The sequence below is a fragment of the Talpa europaea genome (genome assembly GCF_964194135.1).
Source record: "Talpa europaea genome assembly, chromosome: 6".
In the NCBI taxonomy this organism is placed as follows: domain Eukaryota; kingdom Metazoa; phylum Chordata; class Mammalia; order Eulipotyphla; family Talpidae; genus Talpa; species Talpa europaea.
In genome coordinates, this window is record NC_140072.1 from 99,805,033 (window position 1) to 99,819,605 (window position 14,573).

Here is a 14,573-nt window from a genome sequence, read left to right on the forward strand (position 1 = left end):
CTGCCCGCGACCTCTGCGGCGCCGGTTCGATCCCCGGCTGCTCCCCGGCCACCAGAGGAGGGTCCCACATGGCACGCAGACCTCTCCTGCCGCCCGCTGCTCCCCTCAGCAGTGTACTTCGGTCCTTCTGCCTGCTCTGCTCCCCGCTCTGGCTCTGGTGAATTCTCTCACCCTCCCGCGCTTCTGACTGTACCCAGTGTATGTATAAACAAACAAACAAACAAACAAATAAATAATAAATAATAAAATAAATAAATAAATAAAACATGCCTCTAAAAAAAAAAAGAAGTAATTATGTGACCTAGTGGAGGTACTGCTAACACTACGGTGGTAGTATTATTACAATATATAGCTGTATTGAATCAGCACATCATAGACCTTAAATTTATACAATGTTATATGTGAATTAACTCAATTAAAAAAAAACAAAAATAAAATATTGGAGCAAAATTTAATCATACATTTTATATCTAATATACCAGATTCTCTTTCTGCTTTCCCCCCTTGACCAGTGTAGACTAACAGGCCATGGTAAATTGAAACATTTGAATAATATTTTGAAAGGTAGCTATATCCCTACATTATATTCACAGAACTTAATATTTTAAGTTATTAGACAATTTCCTCAGGACTTCTGCTATATTCACTAGGTACTAAGTCATCTAAAAACCAGAAAGCCTTTTATCCAAAACTTTCACCTTACATTCTCAAGTCCCATCATATTTCTTGAAAATGATCTTACTGCTTTGGACAACTCTAAGATGCCTTTCATATTAGAAATGAAATAATTTCTAGACAGAAAAAAAGACCTCATGAACTTGTGCAAAGGTACAATTATTTGTAAAATTTTATATATAGTCACTGGAGCTTTGTAAATACATGTTATTAAAGAGAGAACCTCACAATGATACTGACCCTTGAGGTCTATTGCCATCAGACTTGTCAACTGAAACTTATCTTGTAAAATGATCCTTCTAGCACTTCAAAAACAGCATTTCCAATACAAAGGATCCAGTATAATACCATTACAAATCAAATCAAATTTTATAATCAATAGCTGGGTCCAGGTAAACCAACTGAAGGAAATTCTATTTCAATTAAAATACACTGTCCTACAAATTATAACCCAATTTACTACCAATATACTGAGGATTTTTACCAAACTGTATTGACTAAGAAAAAAATCCAAGAAGTGTATACAGTATATATTTGAAATTCCATGTTCCAAAAAAATAAAACTAAGAAGTCTTGTTTGTAATATTGAAGCTCAGAACTTTCTTTCCTGAAGGTGTGTGAATGAATTTGAGAGTTCAAACTGAGAAAACACCTCCATTCACTCTCTGAAATAGTCATACCTTAATTTAAAAAAAAAAAAAGGAAGCTCAACATTAAAAGGCAGCTATGGTATGATTCCATTTAAATAAAATGCCCAAAATAGGCAAAGCCATAGGTACAGAAAATAGATTACTTATTACCAGGTGCTAGTGGAGGGGGATGGAGGATGGGGAATAACTACTAATGGGTACAAGGGCTTTTATTCAGGAGTGATAAAAATTTCCTGAAACCAGATAGTGATGATGGTTGTACAACTCCATGAATATACTAAAACACTGAATTGTACATTTTAAAGTCAGAATTTATGGTATGTGGAATATATTTCAAAAAAGCTGCTATGAAAGAGAGAAAATGTGAATCCAAGCATCTTTCATAAAGTATTTTTTAAAGATTTATTTTTATTTATTTATGCATACAAGAACTAGGATACGTATAGGCCACAGGTCACCAAAGATAGAGTGGGGAGTAGAACAGGCAGATCTACTGAAATACATTGCTGCAGGGAGCAGCAGGTGGGACAGAAGAGGTCTGCTTCACCATGTGGGTTAGCTCTGTGGCCCAGGATCAAACTCATGTTGCAGTAACTGGCAATAGCATGATAGTGCTGAGACTTAACCCCTCGCGCCACCAGGGAGGCCCTCATAAAGTAATTTTACTAGGGAAATGCTCCTCCCTACAACAGTACATTCTATCTTGGAAATTCATAATGCATATATTAAAAATCTAAGAAGTCCTGCAGAAACCTGGGTTTAACCCAAAGTTTCCCCAATTCACTGGACTGAAGAATAATCTCAGAACACCGGCACCCTCCCCAGCAAGCCTGATAGTATTCATTTGGATTTAATGTTTCCTGAAATACATGATAAGTCTGTGCTCAGTATTTCACAAAGCCAAATTAAAAATAAAAGAGGATCATAAGGGTAGTATTCATCATCTGTGGAATGAAATGCAGTACTAAGAAATGAGTATCTTAAATAAGTGTGTATCTGCTGTCTAATCCAACATATGTCCTAAGATACTTCTAATATTTTTAAAATAAGTCTTACAAAACTTAATTTTTGTAAACTATAATTAAATATTTTCATCATAAATGAGAATTCATTAGAAAAGCAGTCCCTCCTCCCTCATGCCTAGAATAGAAAAAAAAATGTTAAGCTATATTGGCTTTCTAGGCTCTAATTTCTACAAAGATGTGCCAGAAATCTAAACAAATAATTTATAATTTATAGTACTTTCAGCTAAAAATAAATACAACTTTAAGAAAAGGCACAATTCCCTATAAAATCATCAACAAATACACTGTACGAAGAGCTCATATATTCTTTACCTCTTATACAACCCAAAATTGAACATGTTCAGCTATATCTAATCACTTGGATCAAGGCCATGAGTATACTAGTAAAGCAAAGCACAGAATATACACCACAGCAGTCTGATTTACATAGAGTAAAAAATAAAAGGGGGCCGGGGTAATTCGGATTTTTTCTTTTATTCCGAAGACAAAATACATGGGAGTCATATAAAAACAATGGCATGATAAGAAGTTTCAGGAAAGTAGCTTACGATGAACAGAGGAACTTCAAAGGGAATGATGATTTTTTTTTAAAACACTGTGGTGGTAAAAGAGCTTACAACTCTTCCTCTGATTTTATGCTCTAGAAAGAAAAATCTAAAACTTCCACCACTTAAATCACAATTCCTCACATATAATTTGTCATTAACTCTAAGGAATTTATCTTCTAAATATGATGATTAATTTTCAAAGTCATGTAAGAAAAACAATTTTACATAGATGACTTCTGATGCTTAAAACCAACACGTAATTGTGAACATTATTAATATATGCATAATAAATTCACAAGTGAATACTCCCACCCCAAGATTAGTGCAGATTAAATTCTATAACAGAAACACTTTTTAAAATGTAAATAGTGTTGATCAATTTCCATGAATAATTGTCACAAAAAATATCCTGTTATTACCTGGGATAAGATTCAAAGATAATCTTCTAGGTGAAATTGCTCTGGGGTGCTGCTTACTAATTTCTTCATAAATTTGAAGCCTCTCTTCTAAAGTGCCTATTATCAGTAAATATGTGTAAAATTTAAAGCATCAAAATATTTACCTTATGATAAAGCACTAATAAACTTTAAAAATTATATTATAAATAAAAACTGCATTATCAATATTAAAGCTGCTCTCAATTTTGGAAAGAACAACAATAAAAACTGTGGTGGTAAAATAATATAATCAGTGAACCCCATTTTTAACTCAATCTCCAGAAAAATGCAATTTTCATCACAACAGTTTCTACATTTCAAATCTTATATTCTTTAGTGCATGTGAAAAAGAAAAATTCCTTTATAACATAGTATATAAAGCACACTAACCCAATGAAGCTATACGTATCCTCACAAAAGTCTGCAATATCTATAGATTAAAGCTTAAAACAGCAAGAATTTTTGAACCATGAATGTAAATGTTTTATATTTAAAAAGAACTAAATTTCTAAAGCAGCTATGACACTTAAAATCTTCAAATGAGACTCTAAGAAGCCCATTGGTAAAGATTATTTAAAGTGACAATCATTTCTCTCAAATGATATAAAATATACTTTTAAAAGGAAGTTGCATCTTCTCTCCCAAGACCAACCTAATTTTATACTATGAAATAATAGACCTGTATATAAACTATATATTACTGTACAACAATTTACAAAATAGGATCTGTGTCTAAGTCATTATTCTAAAACAAGGCCATGAAGATACAGATTACATATATTATTTATATATGCAAGAAGACAATTTACAGCAGAGCTTTTAATATAAGCAAACAAACCTGTTTTTAAGTTTTAGTTATTATAAACCTGCTTGAAATTTTTAAGTGGATTTTAACTCAGACCAGAGAAGTATAATTATTTTAAGAATAACCCTTAGTGTTAGCAATCTAGGTGTCTTCATAAGCAAATATAGTGTTCTAATCAAGTTTATATACACTGCACTTTAAAAGGTTAAAGCTGACTTTGTTTTGACTCCTTCCTTCCCCCAATAATATGTTTTGGAGCTCCAATGTGGTTGATTCTAAAACTAGGATATGTGAAAATTAATTTTCACATATTGTTAATGGTTTAGGGATTTCAAGAAATATCAAGGACCCTTACATTAAAATTTACATGAAAATTATTGCATATTTTTTTAAAAAGCAATTCTCATATTGATACCTAATCTTAAAGAATGACAAATTATAACCATAAAAAAATTTCTCTATTACCCAAGATAACAAGTCTTAAAAATGTAGTTAAATTAACATTAAAACAAAAGAAGACCATTTCAATGCCCTATTGGAAGTCACAAGTTGGAGCTCCAGAACTTACCATGGGGGGAGAAAAGGTCCTAAGGAACCTAAAAAGATAAAGTAATGTAATTAGTTTTGTTATTAATACATTTAAATAGTAAGCATGGATCCTGACAAATGGAACGCATTACATTCACTTTAGTAAAACATTTTGATTTCTGTGTTATTAACTGTCAGTAATTGGTAGTTTAAAGAAAAACAAGCTAGCTCACATTTCTAAACTTTAGACATCTGACCTTTGTGATACTAAAATCTGAATGCAACCTGGATTAATTTCTAATAATGACTAGGATACAATAAATAAGCTTTCTCCTCACAGCTGATATTACTATAAATGAATATAGATAGCTACCTATTTACCATACTTTTTATTGCTATAACTATTTTTTATTTAAATCTTTTACTGGCACAGCATATACTTCAAATACATTGATTAAGACCATAAACTACAAGTATACTAATTAATTCCTGCTAAAATTTTAGTGTGGACAAAACTGCTAAACAATCATTCAGTAACCTAGTAACCATAACAATCTTGACCATATACATAAAAGGCTTCTCAAAATGAGAAGTCAGGCCCTGGTTCCAAAAATACCATTTTAGTGTTGGGTCTTACTTTTTGATTAGGGGCTAGTCTAGATAATAAACAGAGCATTCAGCTCTGCTATGATACTTTTTAAATTTAAAAATTCCCTTTGGATACTGTCAAGCCAGTTTCATAATGATTTCAGCCATATATTTATCCATGAATAAATATGATTTTAGGAATATTAACTGGTCCTAAAAACATTTAATTATAAAAATGTTAAGGAAAATGTGGATGCTACTCTAGATTTCTGAAAAGGCTCATTACCTAATTTTGAAAGATGTGCAACATTTTGCTCTACATGATTTAGTCTAGTTTAAAATTAAGAGAGAGTATTTCTCCTTTCCTCCTCACCCGTAAAAGAATAATTTTTTATGTTGATATAATGTACTAGTATACCCTCACAAATTTTTCCGCTCCCAATCTTATGTTTAGAGGTTGAGAGTAACAGATCTTTAATTCTTTAGAAATACTAAATAAACATGGTATTTCCCAAAAAAAGAATATTCAGAATTCTCTCTCATCTCTCCAGTTAGTCTAAATTGGTAACATTTTAACAAGTCAAGGAAACTCAAATTATCTATCATCACTTATCACTTAAATATAAGTATCTTACTTCCTTTTCACCCCCATGTTTACCTGTAATTTTCCTAAGAGGAAAAATGAATGCTAATTCTGAAAATATTAATAGTAGTCTTCAAATATTTAAATTTTACATTTTATTATATACTTCAAACACTACTTAAGAGAAAGTAGAGAAAAATCATTACATACTAAGTTGCAGAGCTTTTTCCAAGCCTTCATAATAACACCAATTTTCTGCATTCCGATCAATCAAGTTTTTGAATACTTCACCAGCTTCTTTTAGTCTTCCCAATTTCAACAGCATTTCTCCTAAAATCAAGTTTAAAAATAACATTCTTTTAAATATTATCTTTCTGATCACACAGATTTCAATAAGCATTATTAGCATAACAGATATTTATGAAAGAACATATGCTTCCTTTGGGGGCATGTTGTATTTTCCATAAGTAAACACAGAATAATTCACAGCTTGCCTTCAGAAATGAACCTTCATTTACAAATTCTATTATACTAACATTCATTTTTTGGCTCCTGCCCACACTCCAAATATACAGAGAAAATATTTGTTTTGTCAGTAAAAATTTTTGTGCTGTACATTTTAAATAAGTAAAAACTCCCTATACAAATTGGCAAATAATTTTAATGAAATATCCTTTTATAGTGTAAGACTTTAATGCACTTTTCTCATCGTATATTACATAAGTCTTCACTCAATTTTCTTAAGTTTTCTTTCTAAGTCACTAAAATTGGAGAAGTTTAACTCAACAATACTATTAACACTAAATACTATTTCACAGCAAGAACCCACAGAAACCATGCTCACACATGGGTCACCACCAAGATTTAATTCCTTTTACTAAGTCATACAAATTGAAAGTGGGTTTGTAAAATGAGAAGTTAAACTTTTCAGATATATTAGAAGGTACATCTAATTCAAGATAAAAGGAAAATTCTGAAAAAATAAAATATCTCAATCACCTATTCCAAAGATTTCCTGTTGCCCAAAGAATCTATTTCAAACAAATAGCTCTTTGAAATGTTTTCAGTAATTTCAGCTTTTATCTTTTTTGAGAAGTATATTACAGTAATGGTAGCATAATTATATACTATCACTTCATTACTAAATATTACTCAAGCTCTATCATAAGGCTAACTAGCTGTAATTACCAGTTACACACTTTCTAGCCTTGTGACCTTAAAAAAATTGAAAACTTCAAAAGCTCATTTTCTTACCTATAAAATATCAACTACCTCAGTCCAATTCTGTGATAATCAAATGAAATATACTTAAAAGTAGCAAGCACAGTGTTTGGTACAGTTGAATACACAAACATTGTGTATTTCACTTTAAACTATAAACATGCCCAATTACGCCACAGTTTCTGGTTAGCCCAATTTTTACCCTCCTTAGCCTCCTAGATTTAACAGACAACAGTATATTTTTCAATTCCAAAAACCAGTTATCTGCTGCCACCATGAGGTCAAGAGAAATAAATATAAGTAGATACATTCGCACATCATAAGGAAACTGAAAATCTTATTAAAGATTTTCCAAAATATCTTAATATACTGATGACTACAAAAGACATAAATATGTAAATATAAATTATCTCTGGGCCTGCAAAGTTCACTAAAACTATTAAAATACCATTATCTATCTCTATCAGCAATACAGAATATTGGTTTTACAGTCAAAGTGATGACCCCCAAATTATTCTCACTAATATAACCTACAAAATTCACAAGTTATAACCAGAATTTTTTTAACTAGAATCGCTCTTACTGTATATTCACTTTTTGTCACTGCATTTCCTATTTAAGCTACAAAGAGAAAAACCCAAAAACTAAGATTTACTCAGAAAATATCAGTACACGAGAACATAAAAATAACTTTCTTTTCACCCATCAATTACAGGTAGAGAATGAAACCAGACTTGTGTTGTTTATTTTTTTTTAAATATTTATTTATTTATGCATACAAGAACTGGGGTATGGGCCTCCCCTAGTGGCGCAGGCAGTTGAGCGCCACGCTGTGAAGCTGTCCACAGCCTGCAGTGCCGGTTCAATCCCAGCTGGCCGGCGAGGGTCCCACATGGCGTGGCAGACCTCTCCTGTCTCGCCCGCTGCTCCCCTCAGCAGTGTATTTCTTCAGGCTGTTTGTTCTGTTCCCCGCTCTGTCTCAGGTGAATCCTCTCACCTTCCCGTGCATCTGGCCTATACCCCGGTTCTTATATAAAATAAAAAAGAACTGGGGTACAGGCCAGAGGTACAGGGGGTGTGGGGTGTTGAGAGGATTTCACCAGAGACAGAGTGGGGAGCAGATCACGTGGACTAACTGAAATAAATACACTGCTGAGGGGAGCAGCGGGGAGACAGAAGAGGTCAAGAGGTCTGCTGTGCCATGTGGGTCACCTCCCTGGCTGGGGATTGAACTTGTGCTGCAGTAGCTGAGAACTGCTTCATAATGCTGACGCTTAACCAGTGCGCCAGCAGGCAGGCCGCAGAATTGTGTTATTTAACATATTTTTAACATTAAACCCTTATCAGTAACATTTTATGAATTTTTTTCTCCCATTCAATAGGATAGACGTCTTTTTAGTCATCTTGTATTTTCTTTCACTATATAAAAACTTCGTAATACACAATTCAAAAATAAAAGGCAAAGAGCACAATTAATAAATGGGCAGCACACATGGACAATTCACTGAACAGGATATCCAGAAAGCCAACAGACACAAGAAAAAAACTGTTCATCATTCTGTCACGTAAGAGAGAGGCAAGTTAAAACCACAATAAGATAACCATCTCATACCCTAAGAACGGCACATATTAAAAAGACCTCCAACAATAAAATGGGAATGTAAACTTGCACAACCAATATGGAAAAACATTTTTTTACTTTAAAAAACTTAAAATGGAAATACCATACAACCCAGGAGCCCCACTCCTGGGCATCTAGTCAAAGAATATGAAACCATCATAACAAACCTTATGTTGATAGCTCAATAGCTAAGACAAGGAAGCTGCCTAATATCCATGATTGGATCATGAATATATGGTGTATCTACGGCATGGAGTACTATTCAGTCATAAGGTAAGATGTAATGTAGTCATTTTTCAACAAAATGGAGGGTGTTTGAGATAATTATGTGTAGTAAAGCAAGTGAGAACAATGAAAACAAATACTGGACATTTACACAGCAGATGATTTGATAAAGTAAAATACTTTCAAAAACTAGTGGACATCAGTAAACAATGAGAGCTCTGAAACGAGATGGAGGAGAGAGGGAATGACACAAAGGGACATAAAGGATGAAAAAATTTAAAGAAAAACCTGAAATCATAAAGAAGTATTTACAAATTACCACCTAAAATGCAAGGTGACTTTGATAAAGTTCTTAATCTTACCTGTTTCCTCAACTATGCAAATGGGGATAGGGCTTCCCTGGTGGCCTAGAGCTTAAGTCTCAGCTAGTGCATCTCTATTCCTTAGTTCCATCCCCGACCAGGAAGCTAACCCATATATGGGGCAGCAGACCTCTCCTTTCTCACCCACAGTTCCCCTCAGCAGTGTATTTCAGTTAATCTGCCTGTTCTGCTCCCCACTCTTTCTCTGGTGACTTCTCTCACCCAGGCACCTCTGGCCTATACCCCAGTTCTTCTACACAGGGGGGGGGGGGGCAAGGGATGGGAATAATAATACCCATGTGGTGTTCAAAAAATTTTTTTTTTTTTTTTTTTTTTTTTTTATAGAGGCATGCTTTATTTATTTGTTTGCTGGTTTGTTTGTTTTGTTTATACATGCACTGGGTACAGTCAGAAGCGCGGGAGGGTGAGAGAATTCACCAGAGCCAGAGCGGGGAACAGAGCAGGCAGAAGGACCGAAGTACACTGCTGAGGGGAGCAGCGGGCGGCAGGAGAGGTCTGCGCACCATACGGGACCCTCCTCCGGTGGCCGGGGAGCAGCCGGGGATCGAACCGGCCACGGGCAGCTTCGCAACCCAGCGCTCAACCGCTGCGCCACCGGGGAGGCCCTCAAAAAATTTTTTTAAAGAACTCTAAAACACAAGAGTAAATATTAGCTATTATTTTCGACAAGATTGAGAAGTCCTGTAACTGTATGAAACGGTATCATTTTAGCTAAACCTTGTATTTAACACAGCATTGCTAGGGTACTGGGTGATTGATGAGCAAAGTTTTGTTAAAGAAAATGTACTTGATTCTTCACTGAAGCGCATTTTTTAACAAGCTATCGGTATCCTATTTATAATTATCCCATAATGAAAGTAAATGAATCCTGCTTTCATGATAATCCCAGTGCCATCACTAATGATTCTCACTGTATTTTTCTATATATGGGGGAGGCAAGAGAATATGAACACAATACACCATACCACTTAATAAGAAAATGAAATCTGGATTTATATTAAGCACCATTCAACTTCCTTTGTGTAACTTTGAGCAAGTCATTCTATTCCTCAGCTACCTCTCTAAAATGTATATAACAATTATATCAGAGAACTGCTATAAAGAATAAATTAGGGCCTCCCCAGTGGTGTAGCGGGTTGAGCGCAGTGCTGTGAAGCTGTCCACGCCTCTGCAGCGCCAGTTTGATTCCCGGCCAGCCAGGGAGATTCCCACATGGCTCAGCAGATCTCTGCTGTCTCACCCACTGCTCCCCTCAGCAGTATATTTTGGTCCTTCTGCCTGTTCTGCTCCCCGCTCTGTCTCTGGTGAATTCTCTCACCCTCCCGCACTTCTGGCCTGTACCCCAGTGCTTGTATAAATAAATAAATCTTAAAAAAAAGTGTATTAATTGATAATGACTTTATTATAACACTGACTGACATACAGCAAGTCTTCTTTAAGTGTTATGGGTTTTTGTCTTTTTCTTTGAGGCCATGAAAAAATAAAGCAGGTGAACTTACCTTTGATTTCTTCTACCAAAAGTTTATCACATATTTGTTTCTCATATGTTTCTATATGTTCCAAAGATTCCTGAAACAGATCTGCCTCTCTCATCACTTGATTCTGGTATAATATCAGTTCACTATATTCATAGTCTATTTTATTGGGTGGGACCTGGAAAAAAATCCAATTATTCTTACTTATAGAATTAGTTAAAGGTGCTACAGATCCTTAATTTAACTGTTTTCTGAGGAAAACCAATCTCTAAAAAGCAACCCACAAGCAGTTAGAAACAGAAGCGTAATTAACAGCAAAGAAGACTAATAAATTCTTTAAAACAAAGGGGTAGGATGTCTGCCTGTAGCAAAGTGAAGAGATCAGAAAATCACATACTGCCCCCCACAGAAAGTATAAAGATCATCAAAAGCCTAGAGAAGTTGCCCCCCCAAAAAAAAACACATTAGAACTAATAACAGAGTTTATCAGCAAAGTGACAAAGTACAAAATCAATACATGAAAATCAATTACATCTGAATATACCAGCAATAAACAACCTGAAAATGAAATCATGTCAAAAAGAACAATATATATAGGAACAAATCTAAGAAATAAGACCTATATACTGAAAACTACAAAACATGCTGGGAGAAATTAAAAATCTAAACAAGTGGTTCATGGATCACAAAATTCAATATTATATTGATGGCATTCTAGGTTCATAGATCACAAAATTCATTATATTGATGGCAGTACTATGTATATAAAACTACAGTAATCAATATAGTACCATATAGGCATTAGGATAGACATTCAGATCAACAGAACAGAATACAAGGTCCAGAAATAAGCACTTGTATTCTGGTCAACTGGTTTTCAACAAAGGTGTCAAGGCAATTTTACGATAAAATAAAAAACTGGGCTTCATCAAAATTATAAACATTTTCCTCTTTAAAAGACACTATTAATGACATGAAAATATAAGTTACAAAGTGGGAGAAAATAATTTTAAATGATAGCCTGATAAGCAAGTTAAACTGAGACTATAAAAGAAACTCTTACAACTCAGCTGTAAGAAAAATAACCCAATTAAAAAATGAGCACAAAACATGCATAGACATTTTTTAAAATGTTCATTATCACAGTGGCTAGGAAAATGCAGATACCATTAAAACTGTTATATTACACACCTACTAAGATTATCATCAAAAAATGAACAATAACATGTGCTAGGAGATGGACAAAGACTGAAACCTCCATCTATTGCTGATGGGAATGTGAAATGATTCACCAGTTAGGAAAACTGGGCAATTTATTAAAAAAGTAAATATATACTTACCATACAACCAAGTAATTTCATTTTTAGAGCTTTAACCAAGAGAGAAATAAAAACAATTGTTCACACAAAAACTAGTACACAACTCTTCATAGCAGCATTATATGTAATTCTGAAACTAAAAACTATCCAAATGTCTATCAGTTGATGAATGGATAAACAAAGTATATAATGAAACAGTATTCAGCATTAAAAACAAATGATCTAATGTATGCTTTAATATAGATGAAACTCAAAAACATGCTGAATAAGAGAATCTTTTTTTTTTTTTAAAGATTTATTTATTTATTTATGCAAGCACTGGGTACAGTCAGAAGTGCGGGGGGGTGGTGAGAGAATTCACCGAACCAGAGCGGGGAGTAGAACAGGCAGAAGGACCGAAGTACACTGCTGAGGGGAGCAGCGGGCGGCAGGAGAGGTCTGCGCGCCATGTGGGACCCTCCTCGGGTGGCCGGGGAGTAGCCGGGGTTCGCAACTCAGCGCTCAACCGCTGCGCCACCAGGGAGGCCCCTGAATAAGAGAATCTTGCTGAATAAAAGAATCTTGACACAAAGCATTACAATCTGATTGCATTTATTCGAAATTTCCAAGAAAGATAAATTTAGAGAGACAGAAAGCAGATTAATAGTTCCCTAGGCCTAAAGATAAGTGAAATTTTGGGCCTCCCGGGTGGCGCAGTGGTTGAGCACTGGGTTGCGAAGCTGCCCGCAGCCTTTGCAGCGCCGTTTCAATCCCCGGCTGCTCCCCGACCACCAGAGGAGGGTCCCACATGGCGCGCAGACCTCTCTTGCCGCCCGCTGCTCCCCTCAGCAGTGTATTTCGGTCCTTCTGCTTGTTCTGCTCCCCGCTCTGGCTCCGGTGGATTCTCTCACCCTCCCGCGTTTCTGACTGTACCCAGAGCTTGTATAAATAAATAAATAAATCTTAAAAAAAAAAAAAAAAAAAACAGTGATGAAATAAAACAAAAGCTGAAGTTTAGGGTAGTTATAAAGAGGAAATCGTTGTGGAGGGTGACAATCTGCCCTGCAAAAGCCCCCAGAAGGTAAAATTTCTGACACAAGTACAGAGGAATAGAGACAAAGGGCTCAAGATTAAGGGGTTAACAGAAGGTTGATCAGCACTCCATTTCAATCAAACCTACATTTAAAATACTTGTAGTCACTTAAGTGTTAAGAGGTCTTCAAAGAAAGTAAATAGTCCCAAAAGACTGGGGGGGTGGGGGAGGAAGATATCTGCACTATTGCATTATACACAATAGCCAACACATGGAAAACAATCTAAGTGTCCATCAACAGATGAAGATGTGGGTGGGGTGTGTGTGTGCAAACTATTGATACTTTCATGTTTCTATATATTCCAAAACCCCTGAAACAGATCTTCCTCTCTCATGATTTGGTATATTATCAGCATATGTGTGTATATAGACATACATATATGTACATACACATACATATATTGGGCTGTCAGAAAAGTCATGATGTATTTTTTTGCTTTTCAAGAAGAAATGTGTCATGACTTCTCTGAAAACCCAATATATACACACACAGTGAAATATTATTCAATCATAACAAAGTATGGATGGACCCTTGAGGGCATCGTGTTAATAAGTGAGCTAAATCAGAGAAAGATGCTGTCTGACAGCACTTTTATCTAATAAAGCTGACCTTGGAGGGCAGAACAAAGACATGGCAAAACAGTTCCCTAAAAGAACTCTGCAAGTACACAAAACAATAGTTCATAACTTTTATTGAAATTATACATAATATAAATATGCCTAGGAATGATCCATAGCAATTTCAGAATGGGGGTAGCTCTAATAGGGGGGTACCTCTAATAGGTACCTGGGAGGTGACATTTTATTTCTTTAAAAAACAAAATCTAGAGGGCCTCCCCGGTGGCGCAGCGGTTGAGCGCTGGGTTGCAAAGCTACCCGCGGCCTCTGTGGCGCCGGTTCGATCCCCGGCTGCTCCCCGGCCACCGGAGGAGGGTCGCACATGGTGTGCAGACCTCTCCTACCGCCCGCTGCTCCCTTCAGCAGTGTACTTCGGTCCTTCTGCCTGCTCTGCTCCCTGCTCTGGTGAATTCTCTCACCCTCCCGCGCTTCTGACTGTACCCAGTGCATGTATAAACCAAACAAACAAACAAATAATAAATAAATAAATAAGACATGCCTCTAGAAAATTAAAAAAAAAAAAAAAAAAACCCAAAATCTAGAGGGCCTCCCTGGTGGCTCAAGGGGTTAAATCTAAGCACAACGAAGAAGCTGTCGGCATTCACTGTGGCACCAATTTGATCCCTGGCCAGGGAGCTAGTCCACATGGCGCATCAGACTTCTTCTATCTCATCCACTGCTCCCCTCAGCAGTATATTTCAGTAAATTTGCCTGTTTTGGTCCCCACTCTGTCTCTGGTGAATCCTCTCACACCCACCCCATGCACCTCTGGCCTATACCCCAGCTCTTATATGCATAAA

At 35.7% G+C, this 14,573-nt stretch overlaps 1 protein-coding gene across 1 annotated transcript in view; it reads right to left on the reverse strand.

Moving 5' to 3' along the window:
- NAA16 (N-alpha-acetyltransferase 16, NatA auxiliary subunit) overlaps positions 1–14,573 on the reverse strand; it is a gene marked incomplete at both ends in the record, with an annotated part of 56,883 nt that overhangs the window by 32,502 nt on the left and 9,808 nt on the right. The window contains 5 exon segments of the mRNA XM_084234894.1: positions 3,318–3,413; positions 4,709–4,715; positions 4,717–4,736; positions 6,050–6,169; positions 10,789–10,942. Coding sequence (XP_084091020.1) covers positions 3,318–3,413; positions 4,709–4,715; positions 4,717–4,736; positions 6,050–6,169; positions 10,789–10,942 — 397 coding nt within the window.